Below are 16265 nucleotides of genomic sequence, written 5' to 3'. Positions count from 1 at the left end.
AAGTGTCCCAGACAACAGCCGGCCCACCCACCGTGACGTCAGCCTCTGCTCCGCGGAGGCTTCCTTTCGGGAGCACCACCAACTTTTCCGCCGTTTGCCCGACGCCATGTTGGTATTTTTTTGGACCCGGAAATGGCCCAATTTGGGGGAGAGGGTGGAGCCAGGGAGGAGGGAGGGGCGGGTCTAAGTGAGAACTTACCCTTGAACATGAATGCAGGAATTTGATAAAATAAATAAAACAAAATTGTAAATCCATAAATAATTAATTAAAATGTTTTATTGGGAATATTATATTATACAGCATGCATGTATTTTTTACATTTATAATTTTCACTAAGGAAGCATGTGTCTGATTTAACAGTTTTGTACAGAAGCATAGCGCATTAATATTCATTTAAAAAAATATAATATACAAATTAAGATGCAATAGTATTATTAGTATAAGGATAAAATATTTTAATAAAATATAACCGTTTTGACCAATCTCTAAAAATTAATGATCCTCAATAATCCGTAAATCAAGTAATTCAATATTCAATTTATTAAAATTGTTGCAACTGTTTTTACATCAGCTGGATATTTTATCGAGCCCAATAATCTGTGAAACTGCTCATATAGAAGATCAGTAAATTACATGTAGAAACACATTAACTCCAGATTAGTCTGTCAAAACAGTGTCATGTCCCATAGTCAGTCAGTGTGTGCAGCTTTCACAGAAACCCAAAGTCGGGTAAATTTACTCTGTACAAACACAGGATAGGTTTTATTTTTCATTAATATTTTTCTTTTTTTTTATGAAAGACAGATTTGTGCATTAAAATCAAAACATATCCGTCTGCTCCTAAATATATTTGTTTTGCTTGTATGATACATAAGAATACAAACCGTATGAAACTCAGACCAAATCAAAACAACCTTCAATTCAATCCCAATCAGGTGAAATATTGACAATATCATTGGTCCATATTTCGGCTTGAACTTGAATAAACACTGTTAACCCACCAACACACAAACTCCGTTTAAAAAGTGCCAAACATTTTATTTTCTTAGCGTCATTTCATGTTTATACTCAAATCATCGGCATTTAGTCACTTCTATATAATGCAGTTTTTTTAATCCATATACAAGTATCAATAAGTATGATTAAAACAATAGTTTTTGTTATGTCTGTGTTAAAGAATTTCCCATATCCTATTATATTAAAATATTTCATATGTAGTCTGTATTTAAACTGAGGTTTAATAATAAAAAGTGAGTTCCCGTACAAGGCAATTATAGAATTTAATCAGATTGGGAAGTCTCATAAATTAAACAGGGGGGGAGGGGGGGAAAGAATAACAATAATAATAAAAAAAAGAAAACAGAGTTGTTCTGCCTGTCCAGAGAAAAGATTTACTCTTCACTGCCGAGTCCACGCACACATTCAAGGCAGTGACGACAGTGAGGTTGATCTGCCTTCAAAAACACCTTCGACGTTTCCGACCAGTAACAACAGCATCTACAGATTTGTTCGACACACATTTATAATGACTGAAAAATAAAAAGCACACATTCCCTCTCTCACGTACAGTATTAAGAGTGTTAGAAGCTCAGGTGTCCTGTATACAAACACTCCCGCAAGTGTCACCTGACACCAGCTGATGCACACGCTTTCCTTATTTACCTAATCTTTAGCAGACACACACACACGAACCCATTCCCATTCAGACAGAATATACTTACTCCATTTGTTTTGGTGAAGACGAATGTGCTTTTTTTTTTTGAAAGGAAACAAAAACAAAACACTCGACACCATCTGCTCTGCGGCGATCACCTGCACACGCTGCTTTAGTCAAGACGGCGTTCAACACTGATCTATTTGATCGCCACATACATCATCATCATCATAATCGTTAATTCTTCAACTTCTACTGGGTGAAAAGTGCCAACAAAAAGCATCCAAAATAGACTCTTTGTCACTCTGTGTCCTTGCATTGTCCGTCACGTAAGACTGATTTAAAGTGACGCATCACATCACTTCAGCACAGAAGGTTTTTCCTCAGAGAGACGGCGGACAACCGCCGCCGCTAACAGAGCCAGAGGCATCCCTCCAGTCAGCCGCCCCCACTGATTTGAAACACATACACACACCATATACAAATATATGCACGCACACATACACCGATGGGCGTCCTCGCTTTCAGCATTCACTAGTTTCTCACAGTCACGCTGAAGGTTATTTGGAGATCTGCTGCTGGAGGTGGAGCAGGAATTCGTAGTAAGACAGGGCCGACTCCGTTCGGTCCTCGATCATGTTCTGCATAAAGCTGGCTTTCAGCTGGCTTTCGTCCCTGACAATACAGAAAAATGATAAACACAGAGTCATTGGGAAGTCATATCAAACATATAAAATACTTTTTTTGCAATACAGTTTTTGTTTTCACTTAAAAATCGAGGGTCCAATTGGTGAAAAGGGGAATTAAGAAGATAAAACTGAACTTTCTACGACTCCTCATGCTGTTAACTGACCTGATGACATGCAGGATGGGGAAGAACGGCCTCTGATCTCTCAACCAGCCAATGAAGGCTCTGGTTCTCTGTGACTCAGCGGTGTCCAGCTCTGGGAGCAGATACTACGAGAGAAGGGAGGGAGGTGAGTGAGTGACTCATACCATAACTGTGGAGGAATTAACAAGAGCATTAAGTGTTGCTTTTTACAAAAGCGGCAACATGAGGTTTTCTACCAGGTTTTCAGGCACAGTAGCGTAGCTGGGAACTCCCAGGACTTGTGAGAGGAAGTTAGGGTGGCAGTTCCGTCCGATCCACAGATATAACACCTATGAAAGCAAAATAATGGACAGGTCAATAGATAGTTGTATTACTATGCTTTAGTGTCAAACTTGTCTCATCCTTTGAAACGCACCGTCCCAGCGTCCATGAGGAAAGCTCCCTCCCTGCTGAGCTTCTCCACAGACAGCTGCAACACTCCGGGCTGAGGGATGGTTCGCTCGTTGATGTTCAAAGCTCCCTGAGGATTCAGGAAAGAGGAGAATATTCAGTTACACAGAGGAAGGATCAGATCGGTCATTTTTGAATTCCCACATCAATGACAAAAACACCAATTATGAATTGAGCGTTTACTAAATCAAATACACTTTGTTCTTGTCTGAAATTGCTTCCAACAAGCACAAGCTAAAACACGCAGAAATGTCCGCTCTCCTCACCTCATCTGTCAGGTCGTCCACGCGGTACAGAGCCGGGTGGATCATCAACATGACGTAGGCCAGCGGCTGGTACTTCAACTGACACATGGCAAATACCCGTTCATCAAGTCTAGTGCTTGTCCCTGTTCTGTAGGCTTTCTGCAGGATCCACATATCAAACGGGAAAAAACAGGATCAATACAGACTTGTTCTTGAGAATGGAAAAACAAAAATTTAAATGGTAAAGGATCAGCAGTGTATCGTGTGAGGAAGCCGACCTGTTTGAGTAGGGCGAGGACGTAGAGGGGGAAGAATCTGAGGCAGGCCGGGGCAAGCAGGCCGGGCTGCTGGATGGTCAACACGAACTGTCGGTATGACGACAGCGAGTCGATGGCGGCGTTGGTCAGTGCGTCTCTGGCGTCGCTCAGACTCGCCGTCACTGAGCGGTCCACAGCTGTAACGGGAACAAGAGAAAGGCTCAGGATCACACATCACTCTTGGTCTGTTTTTAAGGGTTTCTGGTATTTTGGCTCCCCCCAGTGGCAGTTAAGAAACACACAGGCAACTACACAGGGATTTTGATTTTATATGAACTCAAAAGCTGAGCATGGAAGTTTATTCTTGCCATTAGTGTTTCAAAAATGATTTATACATTCATGATTATTTTCCAGAATAATCAGTTTATGTAGCGAATAGATAATAATGTATTATATTTGACAATTTTTGATGAAACATTCAGTTGTACAGTATCGTGTACAAACCCACTGTTCAAAAGTAGCCGCTGTCCAAATTAAATGCCAAACTCTTCTGCAGCATATTTTGTAGAAAGCCGAATGCGAGTGCCTGTTATCCGAGTGAATCTGAAATTAATTTTGCAGTCTGTGGTCGCTAGGCAACCGCATCTGTCTCTACTCAAGTCCATCTGGCAGTGCTAAAAGCAGCGGAGGGGATCAAAACCCTGCGAGAGTCTCTTAATGCAACAAATTCATTGTCAAGTTTCATACAATTTCAAATTCACAATAACTTACAAAGTAATAACCAATGCATTTAAGAATGAGTTATGACATACAGGGTGCTCCAAATGTTTAAAAATGATGGATCAGAACATGTTACCCTATCTGTTTCATGGAAACTTTTACATTCAGAGCCAATCCATCCAAACGTGTTTATACAACACAAGAAAAATGTTTTTCATAAATAGTCCAAACTGACTTGTGTTCATGATCATGTTTGACAATGCCGTACATACCCATGCAAGCCAGGAGCCCAGCCATGGCTTGAACATCTGCCCCGGCAAAGATATCCGACAGAGAACTGACCACAGGTAGACACAAGGTGTGGACGCGGATCCTTCTTTCACCTGTTCGAGGGAAAAAGCAATTAAAACAAATAAGGGACAGATCTATCAATTAAATAAAAATCCATGGATGTGTGTGTGTGTGTACCTTTGCTGGAGGTGTAAAGCAGGGCAGCCTGGAAAGAGACGACCTGCATGTCATCCAGATTTTCCTCGATGGACATCTGAACTGCAAAGCCAGCATCTGGGTTGACGTTGGGGAGGGACAACAGATCCGTCGAGCGCACAAAGAAGTTTCCGTGGAACGTGTGGATGGATAGACCTGCAGAGGGGTAGAGAGTTGAAATGAATCCATGTAGAGTTTGACTCCAGCAAACACAACAACAAAAGCACTGTAATTCATATTTAGGTCAGGGTTCGATGAGCCAACCTTTTGTGCAGCGTATCCTCATGACGGCCTCAAAGCCAATCTTCCGGGTTATATATCTCTTCATATCTTTCTGGAATCGCTCCACCTGAGCAGGGTTGTGCTGGTGGTGGTAAGACGGGTAGTAGTAAACGCTCCCTGCCGAGTACCTGGATATGCAGCCTGAAAAAGAGATGAAAGATGAGGTAACAATGAGATGCTGACTGTCTTTTCCTCCCTCCTCTTTGTTGTTTCATTACAAACAGAAAACTAGCCTACGCTGTCGGGGGCCGACAGCAAGGGGTATATCCGCGAACTTGTCCAATCCTCAACTTTCCAATATACCCAAAGTATACGCACTCGCACCTGCCACTAACTGTTTTAATTAATTATTAATAAATACAACAAATATAATATAATAATAAGTACAACAAAATAACTGTTAAATATTATGATATAATGCTGACTACACTTTATACATGTTCAAAGTATCCATATAAACTCGATATTGAACACAGAATACCTGAACTCATAAATTTCTCTCTAGTTTTTAATAAAACTAGTTAACCTATTATACCTTGTTAAATATTATGAATATTAAAATGCTAACCACACCTGCCATATCGTCAAAGTGTCCAAAAAGAGCATACACTATGTTTATTCAATTTCATGAAAAAGCATACAATGTGTTGAAACATTCCATTCAATGCATTAATAAAGAAATGGAGGCTTAACTATTTTTTATATGATAATTAATACATTTATATTATAATGTAATAAATATTATGAATAAGTGCTAAATAAACCCATGATATCCTCAATGTGTCCAAATGAGCTCAATAATAAAGAAAAAATGCCTTAACTATTTTTATTGTGTTCACTAATAAGTTAACCAGTTAACTTATTATGTAACTATCACCAATCATAGCCAAAGTAATAATGATTGTACTTTGAAGGCAATATCTCCATTAGTCTGGAAGATAAAGCCGAAAATGTGTTTTTAGCATAATAAATTAATACATTTGCTAATTAAGAATAAAGCTACAAAGATAGGGATGGTGGTATGTGATGCCCATGCAAAATTTGAAGCCAATACCTGCAATACTTTGGATGATACAGACGAAAACATGGTTTTTATATCATTAATTAATTAACTAATTAATAATAATGGTAGACAGCTCAAAATCAATAGGGATCATCTACAGGGGGTATGTGACCCATAAAAAAAAGAAGAAAATTTAATCTCAAACGCCTTTCCAGTTATCGCGTTAACGCCTAAAATCTGCGGACACGAACGATGACGCGGACGCGCGAGACCGATTCCATAATATCCGCACGCGTTTCTCGTTGATATAATAACGTAATAAATAAATAAAGCACAAATAGCAGTCAAGTAAACCAGTCAGTGCAGGACTCACCAAGTGATGCAAGGTCGCAGTACTGAGAACTAAGCAGGAACAGGTCAACGGCCACCTGCTGACCAGAGCAGTCCAGAGCCAGCTTCTTGTAAAAGTCTGTCGCTGGGGATAAATGCTGAATATCCTGAAAAGCAAACATGATTTAACCATGATTTAAAACAAGATATTTTTTGAGGAACTAAGCTCGAAAAACATATGAAACAAAAAAATCAAATCTCACTGAATGATATAGAAACATTAGTTGGATCACATTACCTTGGCAGACGCTCGCTGGTTGGGATCCTCTCTGGACTGCAGCGCGCCCACACCGAGGTTGGGCAGTTGTGTCTGAAAGACAGACATGCGCCCTCCAGTGGGCGACAGCAGCTTGAAGGCTGCTTGCAGAGCCGATCCAAGGGCAGACTGGGTCTCCATCGTCTTTTCAAATAAACTTGGCAGACTCCTCAGCAGATCCTGCACGAGCTGAGAAACAAAAAAAGGGTGTGAGTGTAATTTTAATCAGTAGTTTTTATCGTCTGTTCGTCTGCAAGAACGTCAGAGAAATCATGTAATACATATTTTTATTAATGTACATATTTTCTCATCAGCAAGTGCAACAGAAGACTGGTAACGATCGTTAATTTGAATCAGGTGGGTTTGAGCAGGGAAACATGCACAACAAGCGGTTCACAGGACCAGGACAGAGACAAACACTGGTATAGATGACGTTCATTGGGGAAAGTACCAGTATGTTAAACACTTCTAAATTGTCAATTAAGTTTCTTACTTCTTTGCATTCATTTAGGTTTACTAGAAGGCTGTCTGGTGTTGGTAAAAAGATATCTGTGAAACACAACAAGATGTAATGTAAGAAAACACAAGACAAAGAGATCAAGGATTAAGTTAATTAGATTTTTCTCGTGTACATTTCTGCAGTACGTTTGCAGTTGTTTTCACTTTACCTTCGATGTCAGACACAATGAGCATCTGTGGTTGGGAAAGTCCCTCCTGAAGGTTGTAGAAGTGGATGGTGCTGTCAAAGGTGATGAAGCCTACTTTTGTCCGCGAGTCTCCCGGAAGACTGCAGGAACACAAACACACACTCACTTAGCTTTCTGTTGTCTTATATACCTTAGAATATCATTTATTTTTAAGAAATGAAATAATGAAATGTTTCCACTCTCCGCTGGCTTTAAAATTACTGCAAGGAATTACACAAAAAAAAGGGCCATAAAGTCTACTTACGCATTAATGTTATCCAGCAGTGACTGACAGAACACAGTCAGATAGCCCGTCTCCACAGCATTGTGGGATACGTCCAGAAGGAAGAGGTAAACGGCAGGCTGTGGTGGCCTCAGCTGGACAAAGTGAACAGGCATTACATGGCAAACTCAGTTTACACATAACTGCTTCAGATTGAGACAATAAAAAAAAGCTGCTTCTTCTCACCATGTATTCTGAAGGAGCGATAAACTCAATGGTAGCATTCTGGACCTCAGGTCTTTTGTGTGGCTCTCCGTACGATCTGCTGACTGGGTTATACATGAACTCCTCTGGAACTGCACACAGACACACATAACATTAAACACTAAGATCTTAGTGTTAACCAATCTCAGTCAGCGACCCTCATGTGGAGGATAAAGCGGTGAGTGAGTTCAATTCTCATCCTCTACTCCTCCCAAACTAACATTTTCCTCTTGCAATGAACACATAAACCCTCCTCTCGTCTCACCATCATTGACCCGATAACACAGGTTGCACTTCCACCTCCTCTGGTCCAGGAAAGAGACGAAGGGGTTAATGTAAGTTCTGCAGGACCGACATCTGACAATGGTACTGGACGTCACGACAGGAAGTTGCTGCAAGAACAAAATCATAAAAGTGTAAGCCCAGTGTGTGTGAGAGAAAAGCACCACCAGGAAAACACAAATAGCTCACTATGATTGGCACGTCAACAAAGGCTTTCTTGTTGTTGTTCATGTTCAACATCTTTGCAGCTTGTGTGCAAAGTTAAGATGAGAACACACACGCACATTAATTCTGACAGATTTTCCCCAAAGACATGTCGAGTCAGATCCTATACTGTAAAAGCACTTCCTTAACCCTTTAATGTGATTATTTCATTTTAAGATAAATTAGTTTGTAGGTGAATTAAACAAAACAAAAAAACATATTATTAAGAGTTGACAGTAGAAAGGTAGTTTAAGGTGATATAAATACCGAGAGGTCCTTGAAGGGATGGAGCAGCAAGCCCAGCGGCATCTTGGCTTTGTTGAGCAGAGACTGTGTCTGAGGGATGCTGGTCAGGGTACAACGAAAAACTCTGGATACACAAACACAGAAGGGTTGAAAAAGAACATGTAAAAGATCATCATCGCCTATTTCTCCCCGATGCATTTATTGGCATTAGTCGGCCATAGCTTACTCTGGGTGGCAGTTAATCTTCTGCAGGTCCTGGGTTAGGCATGGTATTGGGGCAGGGATTGGGCCTGGTGGCAGAAGGTTCCTCTCCTGGAGCAGGTTGACCACTCTTAGGGCCTCTGGGGAACTGGACTGGAGGCTCAAGGCCGCCAAGGATGGGCTCAGCTGGGCTGGCGCTGGGCCACCGTGTGGCTGACAAAAAAAAAAACAAAACAGAAAATGAAGTATTCAGTTTAACCAGTCTGACATATGACAATCAAGTCTATCGAATTCCGACAGTGCCAGGTCATGTGAGGCTTTGCGTTCCTCTCACCTGTTGGTATGGCTGAGCTGTTTGAGAGTAAGGCTGTGTGGCAGCTTGCATCGCGGGGTGCATGGGGGAGGTGGGTTTGTGGGGAGCAGGGGTGTTCTGGTACCCAGGGGGGAGGGAGGGGTAGTGGCCCAAGTGACGACCAGGCAGTCCGGGCTGAGGCAGACCAGCTGTGAGAGAAACGGCAACAGAATTAGGTTGAAATTGTGTTTCAATAAAGCGATTGAGACATATTTATACAGTCTGGTCATTATGGCATTGCTAAAACAACAAATCTAATGGTGGAGAAATGCCCTTACCCATTTTGTTTTCAATGTTATTAAAGGTTTGAGATTGAGGCCCATTGCCAGCCAACGTTCCTGTTTCAAAAGCAAACACAATTATGACATGAAAAATAGTTGGCACCACACTAATACTAACACACATACCAATGATGGAAACAGACAGTGTTTAACCCTTTAACACCGAGCGTATCGTGGACTTTGCATTACCGTAGTTACGGCGTAAATTTCAGTGGTTTCTGAAAGCTGAGAATTTGCACGCCAAATCCAACATGTGGTTATTACGGTAATTCACTCCTGCTGTTGCCAGAAAAGCTGGCAAATCAGGATCTTTTTCACCAGATTCAACAAACAAAAGCTGGTATGTACAACTACAGTGTAAGTAAATTGCTAATACACCATTTTAACATTGTAAATACCTGCCAGATATTGAAAATGATTCTGGAAAAATGGGCAAAAGGCTAATTTTCTGGCCCTTTCATGGTAACAATAAGTCTAAAAGTCCAGGCGTACATTTTGAGGCTTAGGTGTTCAAGGGTTAAATGAAATATTTGCACTTTGGTTCTTGTAAGACATTTATTCAGAGGTCATATGGGATATTATGGTGAGAGTGAGTGATGGAAAAAACAAAACTACTAACCAAGGATGCAATAATAAAAAAAAATATTGAGCAAAATATAAGTCACTTAATACCAACCTAAGCTACAGGCTATAGAGATTGAATTATCTTGACATATATTCGCCAATTGTATTATTCAGTAAAAGTAACAGACCGGAGGTCAGGAACACCTGATCCTTCAGACATTCATATCTGGTTTACATTATGAAAATTAAGGAATTTAAAAAATAAAAATTAGTGCATCCGTGAATAGAATGGACAACAGCACTGAGAGGAAAGGATGAGCACAGCATCTAACAGCTACGGACAGATATGGCCACACCTGGACATTCAATATCGCTCTCCTGGCAGTCGGGCTCAGTGGGGGACAACGTGCTATTAACTGCCTCCCTGCACTGAGCTGGCATGTAGAAGAAGGAGGGGAGGGAAACAATCAAGAGTATCAGAAAAAAAGTCACACTTGTAGGAGGGGGGGAAAAGAAAAACACAGCCCTGGTCCACAGCGATATGATAACCTGATCATCACAGACAATGCTATCACTGGTCCAGGGGACCCACTGCCCTGCATGTTTTAGAAGTAACTTGCTCCAACACAGCTGATTCAAATAATCAGGCTTCTGCAGAGCTTGTTGATTGATGAGCTGAACATTTAAATCAGGTGTGTTGGAGCAAGGAATATACATCTTTTAACCAACACCAGACAGCCTTCTAGTAAACCTCAATGAATGCAAAGTAAGAAACTTTACTCTTTATCAAAGATGTGTCGTGGACATGAATATTGAACAGTCTCATATTTCACATCATGTAATTTTTACTAAAGAACCACTGATGACAATTTTGAAGTGTTTAACATGGTGTTTCCCAAATGAACATCAGCTATACCTGTGTTTTTCTCTATCATGGTATTTAGATGTTTCCCTGCTCAAACAAATGGATCGTTACCAGGCCTCTGCTGCGCTTGCTGATGAGAAAATATCCAAAACATGCAGGTCAGGACTGAAGAACCCTGACTTACACTGAATGTATGTGATCTAATTTATGTTACATAATAATAATTATACCTAATTACTGGGAAAACATGACGACTGATCTGACAAATGGCATTTGTCAAATCACTCCACACTAATGGGATATAATTAGTGTATAATGGCATTTCTACAAACACACAAACTTAATAACAACTCAACACATGGTCTCATAGAAAGCTGGCTTTAAAATGAAAATGAATTTGCCTGTAAAATGCATATATACCAAATGATCTTGTTGCCATACATGAAAATGATAAATAAATAAAATAAATAAATTACCATCAGCTTTGGGGGGAGGAGGTGTGACATTGGCCAGTGGGGGTGCAGTGGAAGATGGTGGTGGGCCTGCAGGTGGTGGACCAAGAGGTGGGGGTCCTAGAGTTGGGGGTCCTGTGGGTGGAGGTCCATATGCGGGTCTGCTTGGTTGGTATGTGTGGGAAAGCATGGGATTCACTTGTGGAGGTGCAGCACCTGATGAGGAAAACTGTGTTAGGGTTCCAACTATATTCATTTCACAATAGATTCCTGATTCATCACGAAACAAAATTCTATTTATACAACAATTCAATCAGAAGGTCATTTTTGTGAAATAAGTGTCCCGTCGTCTCCAACCACCACACTGTATTATATCAAGGACGTTATTTAGAAAGAGTTATGACGCCTTAATGGCATATTAAACAGTACAGGCTGATTTTTCCGACAGCGGTGACAGGAAATGGCAACTCCTAATCCCACTGAGAAAAATCTGTGACCTTGGATATGTAGATCTTAAACTAAGATACTAAGCTATGTGCTCATGATTAAAATTATTTGGGCACAAAACATTTTTGCACTCTTTTACTTTTTAAACAAAACTACACTGTATGCTGTAAAGGTCTTCGAACTTTTGACTCTTATTGCAAATGATGTGAACAGAGATTTTCAAGTAAATGTGATCATGAGATTGAGATATGTGGTGGGAGCACACAGACTGAGGCAATCATGTGACTCTGCTTCTGCTCAGATGTAATACACTCAAGATACTGTCGCTTTCAAAGAAAGAGAATCAAGGTTAATTTATGACAAATCATTCAGACGCCATGATCGCATATCCAACTGATAATGATAATATCACTGAGCTAAGCCACTTATTTCAGAGAAAATATGACTGGTATATAGTTACCAAGATTCTCTCAGAGCTGTTTTTTGTGTGGCATTTTGCGAGTATCATCAGTAGAAAGCAGACATTTAACATTATAATATGCAGCAGAGCTTCAGTCAAAGTTATATCTTCTTCTTAAAAGCCATAAAATACCACTACTTAAGAATCACACTGAGAGCAACGAAGGTCGAATGTGAACTTTGTACAAATTCACAGTAAATGAGCCTCTGTGCCTGGGAGGGACCCAAGGCCGAGCCAGCCAACATGTTCAGTGGAAGAGCAGAGGGCAATGTTCAGCTCCAACATATCAGCACCCTTGATATGAACATCTGCAGTACGTCACTGAAAGAAGACAATGACGAGGCACAAGGAGGACACCAGACATAACTGTGCTAAATAAAAGTTACTGTACAGGGGGAAAGGGTTTATAAAATAACATTAAATGCTTTAGTGATGGGACAATCGAGACTGATCAGCTAAAGTCCACTGATATACAAGAGGGATGAGTTGTTTTATTATAGGATTTGACTAATGAAGTGTCTATATCATTTGTGTAGCCCCACGCTCCAGGAGCATGTCCAGATCCCAAAACTGGAATGTACAGATGAGTTATTTTGGCATCCTTCTCAACATTTGACAATGGAAATGCAAATAATTGCATAATGTAATGAACTGCAGACTGGAATGGAACGGAGTGTCCTGTTAGACTTTCAGTGGCACTTAGTTGTCCCTACCTGGCTGGGTGTATCCCAGGTGAGAGGTGGGCGGCATTCTGGGGCCTGGAGGCTGCGTGGCACTATGGGACCCATAGGCTGGCTGTGCGGAGCTGTACGCTGTTAATGTTGGTGGTGGCGGCACCGTTGAGCTTGAAGATGGGTTTGTGTGATTTGCCAGAGGGCCGTGGGGAGGGGCACTTAAAGAAGGGGGTGGCCCCATGGGTGCTGGAGCTGTGTTGTACTGCCATGTTGGAGCAATGGGCTGCTGCTGGGGGTTTGAGTAGTAGCTACTAGAAGATACAGCAGGAGGGGGCGGAGTGGCCTGTGGAAGGGGCATCCTGGGACCATGGCTGGGGCTGGCAGACTGTGGAGGGGTATGAGATGGAGGAGTTCCCATTGGAGGCCTGGTCAACAAAGATTGGCCTGGGGGAGGTGGGTATGAAGTGTGTGCTGGGCCAGACTGGTAGGAGCTGACTGGGGGACCAGACTGGTACGCTGCAGTGGGGTAGAGTCCAGGGCCAGGGGGTGCGGGAGCTTTGGCCTGCATTGGGTTGTAGGTTGGTTGGTGAGCCATGCCATAGCTGACCCCCGGCAGCTGCTGTAGGCCAACTGGATTCTGTGATGGACCTGGACACCGGCAAAACAAAAATGTTCATTGCAGCACAAACAATGTCCTGGCAACTCTACTGAATATCTCAGTTTCATTATGAACTTTGAAAAAGATGGCAAAACAATGTATTGACAACACTGAATGTAAAGAATTAAGATCCACCTAATGACCAATGGATTGACGGTCCAAGGTCTAATCCCTTTACCTGGATTTAATGCGACACAATCTGCCCTTAATCATGTTGAGTGTGGGGCTCTGAGCCAAGTCTGGCCTTGCCTTATTAGTAATACAATAATAAAATTCCTACCAAATTCAAAAACTGATAAAAAATACGAAATCACTACAGTCATTGACGCAAAGTCACTGAAGTGAGGGGGGAATAAACAACAACTATTTGTGATGAGCAAAGATAAACACAGAACAATCCACTGCAGTCTTTGTTCTCCTTGGGCGAAGAGAAATCTTGAGAACGAAAGCTAGAAGTTGGTTAAAAAAATATTTAGATGGGGTATTTGGTTAGTTGTATTATGGTAAAGTCATCACTTTAATCATGTGCAGCCAGTAAGCTGTCTGCATTCTTTGATTCTTAAACGCATACAAGAGCAGAGTGACATTTTCATCAATGAAAGACTCACCCAAACAGACAACATAAAAGACATTTGAAGAATACAACAGAAAGTACAAATTGATGAATTTACAATACTGTTTAAATGGGTGCATTAATGTCCTTACAGCAGTTGGTTCTGTATGATTGTGTTTGGTCTTTTTAAGTGAAACTTAGGGCCACATTATGTTATCGTCAGCAAGTGAAATAACTAAACATAACATACATCGTGAGGATTTTTAAAGATAAAACCCATTATAAGAATGTATTTCTTTAAAAAGTGATCACTTCATCACGTTTGTCAGAAAAAGATTTGTTTTTAGAGCTTGATTAGCATCATAGCTTCAAGTTTCAGTCGAGGGATATGGGAATAAGATGAAGGACAAACAAGTGAAATTAATAGAAGAACAACTGGAAAGTCAAGCAGGCGTCTCACTGCAGCTCGAGCTTTCCTGTGAGCTCCAGCTGCAGTTGCTTCATCTGCAGATAAACAAAATAAAGTGCTGAAGGCTGCACAAGGTTATACACTTTATTTACCCATTAGACATCAGTTTGTTCATTCACTCATTGATCGTATACCGCTTCAATTTAATGATCTCATAAATTATTGTTTCTGGAGAAAACACTGTAGCAGCATATCTGGATCAGCACCAATATGCCACATGTACAATAAAACGAACACTACAAAACCACAGGTGAAAATCACCATCACAAAACAGTGAAGGGTGGAATTAACAAGGGTGAAATTAACCCGCAAATGGGATTATCCGGTGACAATGAACCAATAATCACTCTGATGATACAGAGGGGAAGAGAAAAGTATAAGCTAATTTGGTATTTGGGAAAGCATGGTTAACCAGATACCTTGACAAAACATACGAGTTGTCTCGTTGTGGTTCAAACAACTAATCGCATTTCTATCTCCTGTTTACACGCGGCATTGAAAGTTATTCAAAATAGTTCAAGTAACGCTTTTCAACCTGTTAATTTGCCAACTCGACACACTACAAGTGCCAAAGGCACTGCTAACTTTGAAAAGCAAGACAGCTGTATTTAGCATACCTCAGCAATAACAACCTTTCATGCCATCTTACTTCAATATCGTAGCACGGGTCAAGACTTAACGCACTTAACCCGATATAAATATGCCTTGACAGCTCAACTCTCGCAGAGCAGTTAGCCAACACTTAGCACATAGCCCCGGGGACGAGCTCCAACATTGGCTACCAGAATAAGCTCGTTACTTGCGTTGATAGCTCCGTCGCCTTGAAAGCTACTCACCATTCGCATAAGCTTGCCCCGTCCCTGTCCCGTTCTGAGAGTTGAAACCAGCAGTTGACATCTTGAAACAGACACCCGATCCAATTTAGAGGCGCTTGCTTGGCGAATAGCTAGCTGCGTCTTTAGCTTGCTAACTAGCTGGCAGGCAGTCGGGGGGTAATGTTCAAACCTGTGGCTCTTACGGTGTGGCGATCAGGTAAAAAAAAACACCGTCGTACGCGGCGACAACCCCTGGTTTGTTTTATTTAAAGTTAACGAACCAACTTGTTGGCGATCACAGGGTCATGGCTCTGACCGAAACCCAGCTCGACTGGCTATTGGTGTGTAACGACAGGCCTCGCCGGAGTAATCGTGTGAGACACTTCTCTCTTTCACCGGAAGTTGGGATCACCCAGCAGGATCAACGTAAAAATTCTGGGGCATGCGCAGTGTGTACACGTGGCATTTCCTCTCGTGCTCTGGGTTTCTCTGTCGTACTAGCAACAAGAAGGAATTCATCTAACAGTTTAAATCGCAAGAGTCAATTCGTTAATGCACACATTTAAAGCATTTGTGTGCAATATATATAGTATGTAAACACACCTACACATTTATTGTTTCCCCCCTTTTCTCCCTGGTCTTTTTTTTATTTTTATTTCTATTGCCTTTCTTTACATATTTTTAACGTTTGCATATACTATATGTCATATAGTATATGCATATAGTATATATATATATAGTATATGCAAACGTTAAATATGTGTGCAAAATGACAAAAATGTTTCCGAGCGGCAGTATCATTAAAGAATATAATAATACAGTAATATAGGTTGATATCCACCTGGGTTCCAAACGATCACTGGAGACATTGTGAAACATAAAAATAACATGTAGGACTAATGAAACTCGGGGCAGTAAATTGCTTCAAAATGTATAGATTGATATGTGAAGTACTTGACCAAATATATAAATGACTATATGATAGTGGTTGTA

At 41.1% G+C, this 16265-nt stretch overlaps 1 protein-coding gene across 1 annotated transcript; it reads right to left on the bottom strand.

Moving 5' to 3' along the window:
* Window positions 1-517: 517 nt before the first annotated feature.
* Window positions 518-15608, bottom strand: LOC310924186 (protein transport protein Sec24A-like). The gene is made up of 23 exons (XM_083885836.1): window positions 15294-15608; window positions 12817-13425; window positions 11221-11412; window positions 9313-9372; window positions 9017-9183; window positions 8708-8895; window positions 8503-8605; window positions 8015-8141; window positions 7732-7841; window positions 7528-7640; window positions 7245-7363; window positions 7070-7125; window positions 6559-6765; window positions 6304-6427; window positions 4910-5068; window positions 4628-4801; window positions 4432-4542; window positions 3461-3636; window positions 3204-3341; window positions 2903-3007; window positions 2724-2816; window positions 2509-2612; window positions 518-2330 (listed from the first exon to the last, which is right to left on the bottom strand). Exons 1-23 carry the CDS (start codon window positions 15352-15354, stop codon window positions 2216-2218), a joined length of 3411 nt encoding a protein of 1136 aa, XP_083741962.1. The 5' UTR covers window positions 15355-15608; the 3' UTR covers window positions 518-2215.
* Between the last annotated feature and the right edge of the window lie 657 nt (window positions 15609-16265).

Source organism: Microchirus variegatus (assembly GCF_963457635.1).
Source record: "Microchirus variegatus genome assembly, chromosome: 2".
Classification (NCBI taxonomy): domain Eukaryota; kingdom Metazoa; phylum Chordata; class Actinopteri; order Pleuronectiformes; family Soleidae; genus Microchirus; species Microchirus variegatus.
This window is presented reverse-complemented; position numbering and strand designations above follow the sequence as displayed.

Coding starts and splice junctions, on each gene's coding strand:
- LOC310924186 (XM_083885836.1), bottom strand. CDS start 15,354: ATGTCAACTGCTGGTTTCAACTCTCAGAACGGGACAGGGACGGGGCAA. Junction 4,543..4,627: donor GCTTTACACCTCCAGCAAAG/GTACACACACAC, acceptor TCCCTCGAACAG/GTGAAAGAAGGATCCGCGTC. Junction 3,008..3,203: donor TGGACGACCTGACAGATGAG/GTGAGGAGAGCG, acceptor CTGAATCCTCAG/GGAGCTTTGAACATCAACGA.